This window comes from Scyliorhinus torazame, chromosome 16 (assembly GCF_047496885.1).
Source record: "Scyliorhinus torazame isolate Kashiwa2021f chromosome 16, sScyTor2.1, whole genome shotgun sequence".
In the NCBI taxonomy this organism is placed as follows: Eukaryota; Metazoa; Chordata; class Chondrichthyes; order Carcharhiniformes; family Scyliorhinidae; genus Scyliorhinus; species Scyliorhinus torazame.
This window is the reverse complement of record NC_092722.1, coordinates 88582386-88592970: the sequence shown is the minus strand read 5'-3', so window position 1 is coordinate 88592970 and position 10585 is coordinate 88582386. Positions and strand designations below refer to the sequence as shown.

Here is a 10585-nt window from a genome sequence, read left to right as displayed (position 1 = left end):
AGAGTTAGATACTTATTTTGTGAAAGTTCTTCCCTCAAATTTTTATCAGATAGTCCAGAAATTAATTGATGCATTATCACAGTGTCTCTGAAACCAGCATAATCACAGCCTTGTGGTATTAACTTGAGATTTGTAATAAAATCAGAGATGGGTCCTCCGTTTCTCTGACAAGAGTTAAATCTTTCCAGCATCTCACCAGCCTGACCGTTACAGCGTTCATCAAATTTTTGGAGTCTAACGTCTACTTTGGTGTTGTCCTCATTTCCTAAGTAATTAAAGCAATTATAGATTTCTCTAGCTCCATGCCCCCCTGTTGAGAGTAGTAGGGCTATTTTCGTTGTGTCAGAGGCATGGCTTAAATCATTAGCTGTGATAAACATTTTCCAGTTATAACTTAAATTACCGGTTGTTTCCAGCTGCCACCAACAAGTTCCATCGAATCAGGTAGTCGTCGAGGATCCACGAGACTGTGCGAAGTCTTCCACAGTTGAATATCCGGTTTAGGTTTTTCTTCTCTTGCTGGTGTCCAGCTAACTTTCTGAAATCACTCCTGGTATCATATGTTATTCTCTCAGTCTGAATAAAGATTGTAGACTTCCAGTTAACACAGATACTTTATTCAGTGGGTTTGTTTGGTTTCCAGAGCTTAACTAGATATAATACAGTCAAGAGGTATGACCAGTGAAGCTAAGGTAAGCTGCCTATGCTGAGCTGTCTCTGTCTGCTGCTGCTCACTAGCCCTGTGCTTCTGAAAGAGGCGGATCCTCCCTTGGGCTGGACCCTTTATACCCGTCTCTGATGCTGCCCTCTAGTGATGCTGTGGCTGTTACATCTGTGCTGCAATCCCTGGTGTATGTGCAGATGTATGTACAGATATACAGATCACTACACTCTACACCATCCACCCCCTACCACCCTCACCACACACCACCCTCACCATACACCACCCCACCCCCCACCCTCTACCACCTTCACCCTACACCACCCCACTCTCTCACGCGCACCCCTACCCTCACCCCCACATCATCCTCACCCTACACCACCCCACCCCCACCCTATACCACCCTCACCCTACACCAGTCGCATCCCTACCCTCACCCCCACATCACCCTCACCCCAAGACCACCCTCACCCCCACATCACCCTCACCCCAAGACCACCCTCACCCCCACATCACCCTCACCCCAAGATCCCCCTCACCCCCACATCATCCTCACCCCAAGACTACCCTCACCCTATACCACCATCACCCTACACCACCAGTACCCCTCCCCTCTTTGCACATCATCCTCACCACAGTACCACCCGCATCCGCACCCAAACCACTAACACCACCCGCACCCTATGCCACCTTCACCCTACATCACCCCCCCCCCCCCCCCAGCTCATGCGTCTTGTCTTGTGTCTTGAAGGATCTGCTGGAAATCGGACAAATCCATCTGGTGCCCCCCGCCCCCAGCCAGTGCCACAGTCGGACCCCCCCCCACCATGAGCCGAGAAGTAATGGGAGCAGCTCGGACACCAGCCCTCCACCCGAGACCCAGGACACCCCGGAGCTCAGGCCGGAGGATGACACTGATTTCCCGTCAGAGCTGTCTCCCAGCACTCTCCACCATCCCAAAGACACTCGCCTCGGACGTGCACTTTAGTGAAGAGGCTCCTGGGACACTATCTGGTGCTAATCATACAGCTGCTCTGGTACAGCAGGTGGAGGTAGGAGCAGCCGAGGGGCCGGACGGTCGGAGGGCAGGCTGACCCCAGGGACTAACTGCTGCCCAGATGGGTCTCGGGCTTCTGGAACGGACAGTCCCATCTATAATGGAGATGCAGCCACAGAGCCAGGGACTACTGTCGGCGAGCATCCAGCACCTGCAGGTGCAGGTGGAGGAGTCCAACCGTGTGCAGGAGCAGGGGGTGGTGCCAGCCATGCGTGCCACCCAGGCTAACACCACACGGGTGGCCTCTGCGGTGGGGGCAATGGGGGCAACAGTTTTGGCTATGGATCAGCATGTCCAAGGCCTGGGGCATTCTGTACAGGCGGGGGCCGAGGCCTAGGACAGGGTTGTCCTCTCAGAGCCAGAGCCACCTGGACATTGCAACGGCGCTCCTCAGCATGGCCCAGTCACAGCGGGCCATGGCTGGGAACAGTGGCGCCATTGCCCAGGCGCTGGCCGACAGGGTGGTCCAGTCCCAGAGGGAGATTGCGCAGTCACTGGCTGATGTGGCGCAGTCCCTGACGGAGATGGGCCACTCCTTGTGCTCTCTGGCCGCGAGCGTACGGACCCTTGTCGAGACCAGAGCGGGCCTCCAGGACTGGTAGCGCCAGGTGTCGGGGGGGGGGGGGCATGGAGGATGGCTCTGTCCCATGGAGTAGCCTGGGGACCATCACAACCTATTCTGTACCCAATCACGTTTCGCTGTTTTGCCGTCGGACAACGGAGAATCCCGCCTAGGGAGAGAGGCAGGGAGACAGAGCGGGTGTGAGATGGGGAGAGAGACAGAGAGAGTGACAGGCAGAGGGAGTCAGAGAGAGAGGGAGACAGAGGGCTCGAATCTCCGCACCCCAAAATCGCGTGTAACGTCGGGCAGAGAATCCACTTTCGCACATGGAATGGAGACCGGCGCTGGTTCCGCGATTCTCTGGCTCCCTGCCGAACTGCGTATCACCCACCTGTGGCCATTGCTAGAGGCCCACTCCGCTATTCTCCACCCCCGATCGGCCGATGTCCCGACGGCGTATTTCTAATGTGGTCCTGCCATTCGGGATACTCGTGTGGTGGCTCAGTTGGTGGCCGCCATGGTCGGTGATGTACCGTCAATTACCACGAGACGAGAATGGTGGAACACTCGAGGCTTTATTGCACAAGTTGTGCCTCCTGCAGCTGGAACCAGAATGGCTGCAGCGCAGGAGAGCACACACTTTTATACGTCGCCTGCTGGGCGGAGCCAGCAGGCAGGGATTTACTGTTGTATCTGTAATATACGGGCAGTGCTGTAATACATACAATATACCACTAGTGGTGTTTATCACATTCACCCCCTGTTTAAAAAAGCGCAGCTGGGGTGACAAAAACATTACAAATTAAGTCTCTCTGACCCTCCGCCGCGATCGCCTCAGTCCTGGTGGTGATGTGGGCGCCGACTTGGTCACCTGTGACTCCGGGAGCGTGTTGTCATCTACTTCATCACCCCTTAGTGGATCCAGTGGGAGGACGGATACTGCTGGGGTGGGGGCTGCGGTGAGGTTAACTGGGTGGAGGGTGGGTGGCGCAAGGGTGAATGAGCAACCCGGGGGGGGCGGTGTCAGGTCGGGGATCGTAGGTGGGGACTCAGCGGGTGCCAGGTCCCGGAGGGAGACTGTGTCTTGGCGCCCGTCGGGGTGTGCCACGTAGGCGTACTGCGGGTTTGCATGTAGGACGTGGACTTTCTCGACCAGAGGGTCCGCTTTATGGGTCCACACACACAGAGGAGGACGGGTCCAGGAACTGTCAGCCATGTTGGGAGCGAGACCCCAGAGGTGGGCTTCCTGGGGAAGGCAAACACATGTTTGTCAGGGGTCTCATTAGTGGCAGGGCAGAGGAGCGATCGGATGGAGTGAAGCGCGTCGGGGAGGACCTCCTGCCAGCGGGAGACCGGGAGATTTTGAGACCGCAGGGCCAGCAGGACGGTCTTCCAGACCGTTCCGTTCTCCCTCTCCACCTGCCCGTTTCCCCGGGGGGTTGTAGCTGGTCGTCCTGCTCGAGGCGATGCACTTGCTGAGCAGGAACAGATGCAGCTCATCGCTCATAAAGGAGGATCCCCGATCGCTGTGGATGTAGGTGGGGAAACCGAACAGAGTGAAGATGCTGTGCAAGGCTTTAATTACCGTGGCAGAAGTCATGTCGGGGCATGGGATGGCGAAAGGGAACTGGGAGCACTCATCAATTACGTTGAGGAAATACACGTTGAGGTCGGTGGAGGGGAGGGGCCCTTTGAAGTCCATGCTGAGGCGCTCAAAGGGGCAGGAGGCCTTCGCCAGGTGCACTCGATCTGGCCGGTAGAAGTGCGGCTTGTACTCTGCGCAGACCTGGCAGTCTCTGGTGACGGTCCTGACCTCCTCAATGGAGTAAGGCAGGTTGTGGGCCTTGACAAAATGGAAGCACCGGGTGACCCCCGGGTGGCAGAGGTCATAGTGGAGAGCCCGGAGTCGGTCCACTTGTGCGCTGGCACATGTACCAAGGGATAGGGCGTCAGGGGGCTCGTTGAGCTTCCCCGGGCGATACAAGATCTCATAGTTATAGGTGGAGAGCTCGGTCTGGCTGTAATCAATGACCATCCTGTGCTTCTCCCCAGTCTTCACTACCACTACTTGAGCTCTCCAGGGGCTGTTGCTGGCCTCAATGATCCCCTCCCTCAGAAACCGTTGAACCTCCAACCTGATGAAGGTCCTGTCCTGGGCACTGTACCGTCTGCTCCTGGTGGCGACGGGCTTGCAGTCCGGGGTGAGGTTCGCAAACAGGGAAGGTGGATCGACCTTAAGGGTCGTGAGGCCGCAGGCGGTGAGGGGGGGCAGGGGCCTGCCGAATTTCAAAGTGAGGCTTTGGAGATGGCACTGAAATTCCAGGCCGAGTAACAGGGCAGCGCAGAGGTGGGGGAGGACGTAGAGCCGGAAGTTGCTGAACTCTATGCCCTGGACGGTGAGGGTCGCGATACAGTACCCCCCGAATTTCAACGGAATGGGATCCGGAGACCAGGGAGATTTTCTGGGTGACGGGGGTACCGGGAGGGAGCAGCGCCTTACCGTAGTGGGGTGGATGAAACTCTCTGTGCTCCCGGAGTCAAAGAGGCAGGTCGTCTCGTGCCCGTTGATCTTCACCGTCGTCGTAGCGGTCGCGAGGTTTTGGGGCCGAGACTGATCCAGGGTGATGGAGGCGAACTGCGGAAGATGCTGGGAGGTCCCGGGCTGATCAGCGGTGGTGGAGGTACCAGCGGGCAGCGAACGGCCAGACGAGCAGGGGTCCTGAGGCGCCGTCCAAAATGGAGCCGTAGATGGCGGCAACCACGGGGCGCACATGGCGGGCGGCATCAAAGATGCCGCATTTGGCTTGCGGTGGAGAAGATGGCGGCGCCCCTGGATCACATGTGGGGGTGTAGTAATGCCGGGCCTGGAAACAGCGGCGACCGACCGGGCCTGGCAAACGGGAACAAAGTGTCCCTTCTTCCCGCACCCGTTGCAGGTCGCGCTCCCGGCCGGGCAGCGCTGCCTGGGGTGTTTGGTCTGTCCACAAAAATAACACTTGGGCCCTCCGGAGTTGGCTGGCTGCCGTGCGGCGCAGGCTTGCGGTGAGCTGGTGGGGCCCACGATGCCCGCGCGGTCGGGGGTGTAGGCCTCCAGATTACGGGAGGCCACTTCTAGTGAATTAGCAAGATGCCTAGTCTCCGCAAGATCGAGCGTACCGTACCCCCTTCCAATAGTCACTGGCGAACGTACGCAGACTTAATGCCCGTGACATCAGCGTCTCTGATTAGTTCTTTGGACTGCCGAAACTGCCTGGCAGTCACAGTTCCTCCAGAGAATCTGTAGGGCCCGCAATAAACCGTCCATAGCCTCCCCGGGAGTTGCCGTCTCGTGGCCAGGAGGTGCCTGGCGTACACGTGATTCACCGACTTAACGTAATGTCCCTTGAGTAGCGTCATCGCTTCTGTGTAGGTGGATGTGGCGGATGAGGGGAAAAATTTCAGGGCTCATCTGTGAGTAGAGGACTTGGAGCTTCTGTGGGTCCGAGAGTTCTTCAGTGGCTGCTCTGAGGTAGCCTTCAAAGCAGGCTAGCCAGTGGTCGAAGGTGGATGTGGCGTTGGCTGCTTGAGGGCTCAGCTCCAGGCGATCAGGCTTGATTAAGATGTTCATCTTTTAAAATCTTGTGCAATAATTTGATGTACCGTCAATTACCACGAGACGAGAATGGTGAAACAATCGAGGGTTTATTGCACAAGATGTTGTGCCTCCTGCAGCTGGGACCAGAATGGGAGCAGCACAGGAGAGCAGACACTTCTATATGCCATCTGCTGGGAGGAGCCAGCAGGCAGGGATTTACCGTCGTACCTATAATACACGGGCAGTGCTGTAATACATGCAATATATCACTAGTGGTGTTTACCACAGTCGGGGGCGGGCCGATCGGAGGGCACTATTTACGAGGTCCAGCTCCGCGGTCTCAGTCCGCCGTGGAGCACGGCACAGCCGCTGGAGGCTGTCGCCTCTGACCGGGGAGGTGCGGGGGGTCGTATCTGCAGAAGAGCTGCGAGCTTCATCACAGGTCCCTGCCAGCTCCTGCAGGGCTGGGAATATGTGACCTTTTGACGCCAGTTTTTCTGGCGTAAAAGGCAACAGTTTTGACGCCGGAGTGGGGACATAGTCTCTGAAACGGAGAATCCAGCCCCGAGGGAGAGAGAGAGAGACAGAGAGAGAGAAAGACAGAGAGAGGGAGAGGTAGATAGGGAGACAGAGTGAGAGACAGAGAACGAGAGAGAGTGATAGAGAGACAAAGGGAGAGAGCATGAGAGGCAGAGAAAAAGAGAAAGTGGGAGAGAAGGGGACAGAGTTAAAGTGAGTGAAGAAGACAGAGGCAGAGAGAAAGAAAGACAGGGGGAGAGAGAGAGAGAGAGGCAGAGAAAGAGTGAACAAGAGAGAAAGGGGAGAGGGAGAAAGGTGAGAAAGTGAGACGTGATTCAGAGTGCGAAGCCACACGAGTTCAATCAGCCCTGCCATCGATCACCAGCAGCTGACTGTTTGTGCTTGAATATCTGGGCGACACAGGTCGATATGGAGATAACCTGAAGGCCAGTCCGGTGGGGGCACGAGTTCTGTTGTTAGCTCTGGCACAAAACCCGCGAGTGCCTAGCAGCCTGACGGACAGAAGAATTCACCGCGCTGCCACTTTCAAACCTCTTTGATTCTGCTGCAAGATGCCACTCGGAGTTAGGCTGAGGTGAGAGGGCGAGGACTTGGGGGTGGGTGGGGGTTCCCACTCTGAGGTAAATGCAAGAGTGTGTCGGGGACAGGAGGAAGCCATTCGGGGTTCGAGCCTTGGCGGGCGCCGTGACCAATCTTTACCAATTGAACTCTCACTCCCGTCTTTACTATTCCTATAACTATTACCCTTCAAAAATATTTTCCAAACCCTTATTGTCAAATTTGCTTTTGGGCCGCTCCAATCGTCCTTTCAGCCACTGTGTTCCTGATCAAAACTAGTGGTGTCATAATAAAGTTTGCCTCGTTTCCCCTCTCTGTCATTGATTATCTCCAGTCTGCGTACATCTGGTTATTCACCTTACTTTCACAGAAAGAGCCTCGAGAAGGGGGCTGAATGGGCCTGTTCCTGTTGTCATGTAACAGTCTCGAGAGGGTCTGTTCCTGTTGATAGGTTACAAGCTCGAAAGGGGCTGAATGAGCTCATCCAGTTCTTTAACAGGCTTTAAAAAATATATATATTTTATTAAAAATTTTCAAACAAAAATTTTTCTGTTTTTACAACTCAACAAGGGATTATACATTAACTGGTAAATAACATTATTTAAATAATATAGTGAACTAACAACAACAACTAAAAAAAAAACAAATAGCAAAAACACAAAATAGTGCTCCCCCGCCCCTCCCCCCCTCGCCCCCCCCCCCCCCCCCCCCCTCCCCACTGGGTTGCTGCTGCTGTCATTTCTATCTTTTCATTATCGTTCCACGAGATAGTCAAGGAACGGTTGCCACCGCCTGGAGAACCCCTGAGCCGATCCTCTCAACGCAAATTTTATTAGTTCCAATCTTATGAACCTTGCCATATCGTTTACCCAGGCCTCCAGTCCGGGGGGTTTCGCTTCCTTCCACATGAGTAGAATCCTACGCCGGGCTACCAGGGACGCAAAGGCCACAATATCGGCCTCTTTCGCCTCCTGCACTCCCGGCTCTTCCGCAACCCCAAATATAGCTAACCCCCAGCCTGGCTTGACCCGGACCTTCACCACCTTTGAAATTACCCTTGCCACACACCCCCAGAACTCATGCAGTGCCGGACACGACCAGAACATGTGTGTGTGGTTCGCCGAGCTTCCCGAGCACCTCCCACGCCTGTCCTCCACCCCGAAAAACCTGTTCAGTCTTGCTCCCGTCATATGTGCTCCATGTAGAACCTTAAATTGAATCAGGCAAAGCCTGGCACACGAGGACAAGGAATTTACCCTACTTAGGGCATCAGCCCATAGCTCCTCCTCAATCTCTTCCCCCAGCTCTTCTTCCCATTTTCCCTTCAGCTCCTCTATCATCGCCTCCCCCTCGTCCCTCATCTCCCGGTATATTTCGGACACTTTGCCCTCTCCGACCCATACCCCAGAAATCACTCTATCTTGGATCCCCTGCGTCGGGAGCTGTGGAAATTCCCTCACCTGTTGCCTCGCAAATGCCCTCACTTGCATATACCGGAAGGCGTTCCCCGGGGGCAACTTATATTTTTCTTCTAGCGCTCCCAGACTTGCAAACGTCCCGTCTATAAACAGGTCCCTCAGCTTCCTAATTCCTGCTCGTTGCCAACACTGGAACCCCCCATCCATCCTCCCTGGGACAAACCTGTGGTTATTCCTTATCGGGGACCACACCGAGGCACCCGTCACCCCCCTGTGTCGCCTCCACTGCCACCACCACTGGGTTTGTGGTATACCTTTTCGGGGAGAACGGCAGTGGCGCCGTCACCAGCGCTTTTAGGCTCGTTCCCTTACAGGACGCCATCTCCAGCTTCTTCCACGCCGCTCCCTCTTCCTCCCTCATCCACTTACAGACCATCAACACATTGGCGGCCCAGTAGTAGTCGCTCAAACTCGGAAGCGCCAGTCCCCCTCTGTCCCTACTGCGCTGCAGGAACTCCCTCTTTACTCTTGGGGTCTTTCCTGCCCACACAAAGCTCGTAATGCTCCTGTCTATTTTTTTTAAAAAAGGCCTTTGTGATCAGAATGGGGAGGCACTGAAACACGAAAAGAAACCTTGGGAGGACCACCATTTTAACTCTGCCCGCCAGCGATAGCGGCACCATATCCCACCTCTTAAAGTCCTCCTCCATCTGCTCCACCAGTCGCGTCAGGTTAAGTCTATGCAGGGTCCCCCAGTTCCTGGCCAACTGGATCCCCAGGTATCGGAAGTTCCTTTCCATTCTCCTCAGCGGCAGAGTATCTATCCCCCTTCCCTGTTCCCCAGGGTGCATTACAAAAAGCTCGCTCTTCCCCATATTTAGTTTGTATCCCGAGAACTCTCCAAACTCCCTAAGTATCTGCATTACTTCTGGCATCCCCTCTACCGGGTCCGCAACGTATAGCAGTAGATCATCTGCGTAGAGCGACACTCGGTGCTTCTCTCCCCCTCTAAGCACCCCCCTCCACTTCTTAGAATCCCTCAGCGCTATGGCCAGTGGTTCAATTGCCAACGCGAACAGTAACGGGGACAGGGGACACCCTTGTCTTGTACCCCTATGTAGCCGAAAATACCCCGATCTTTGCCGGTTTGTGACTACGCTTGCCACCGGGGCCCCATATAAGAGTCTGACCCATCTAATAAACCCCTCACCGAACCCAAACCTCTTCAGCACCTCCCACAGATAGTCCCACTCCACCCTATCGAATGCCTTCTCTGCATCCATCGCCGGCACTATCTCTGCCTCCCCTTCTGGTGGGGGCGTCATCATCACCGCCCGCAACCTTCGTACATTAACATTCAGTTGTCTCCCCTTTACAAATCCTGTCTGGTCGTCATGCACCACCCCTGGGACGCAATCCTCTATCCTTGTCGCCATCACTTTTGCCAGCAGTTTGGCATCTACATTTAGGAGTGAGATAGGCCTGTATGACTCGCATTGCAGCGGGTCTTTATCTCATTTCAGGATTAGCGATATCGTCGCCTCCGACATTGTCGGGGGTAGCATCCCCCTTTCCTTAGCCTCATTAAAGGTTCTCGCCAAGAGCGGGGCCAACAGATCCATATACTTCCTGTAGAATTCCACCGGAAACCCGTCTGGTTCCCGGGCCTTCCCTGCCTGCATGTTCCCCAGTCCTTTAATCACCTCATCCACCTTGATTGGTGCCCCCAGACCTGCCACCTCCTGCCCCTTCACCTTCGGGAACCTTAGCTGGTCCAGAAAGTGTAACATTCCTTCTTTTCCCCCCGGGGGTTGGGACATATATAGCCTCTCATAAAAGGTCTTGAACACCTCGTTCACTTTTCCTGCTCTCTGCTCCATATTTCCCGTTTCGTCCCTAACTCCCCCGATCTCTCTCGCCGCCATCCTCTTCCGAAGTTGTTGGGCTAGCTGCCGGCTCGCCTTTTCCCCATACTCATATTGCAACCCCTGTGCCTTCCTCCACTGAGCCTCTGCCTTTCCCGTGGTCAGCAGGTCAAACTCCGTCTGTAGTCTTCGCCTTTCTCTGTATAGCCCTTCGTCTGGGGCCTCCGCATATCTTTTATCCACCCTCAAAATCTCCCCCACTAATCTCTCTCTTTCTTTGCCCTCTTGTTTCCCCTTGTGGGCTCTGATGGAGATCAGCTCTCCTCTAACCACCGCCTTCAGCGCTTCCC

General features: G+C 55.2%; 1 protein-coding gene across 1 annotated transcript in view; it reads left to right on the top strand.

The window, feature by feature from the left end:
- Positions 1 to 6856: 6856 nt before the first annotated feature.
- LOC140392933 (complement C1r-A subcomponent-like) overlaps positions 6857 to 10585 on the top strand; it is a 270575-nt gene continuing 266846 nt past the window's right edge. The window contains exon 1 of the mRNA XM_072478713.1: positions 6857 to 6968. Coding sequence (XP_072334814.1) covers positions 6946 to 6968 — 23 coding nt within the window. The 5' untranslated portion in view covers positions 6857 to 6945. The remainder of the gene's footprint in view (positions 6969 to 10585) is intronic.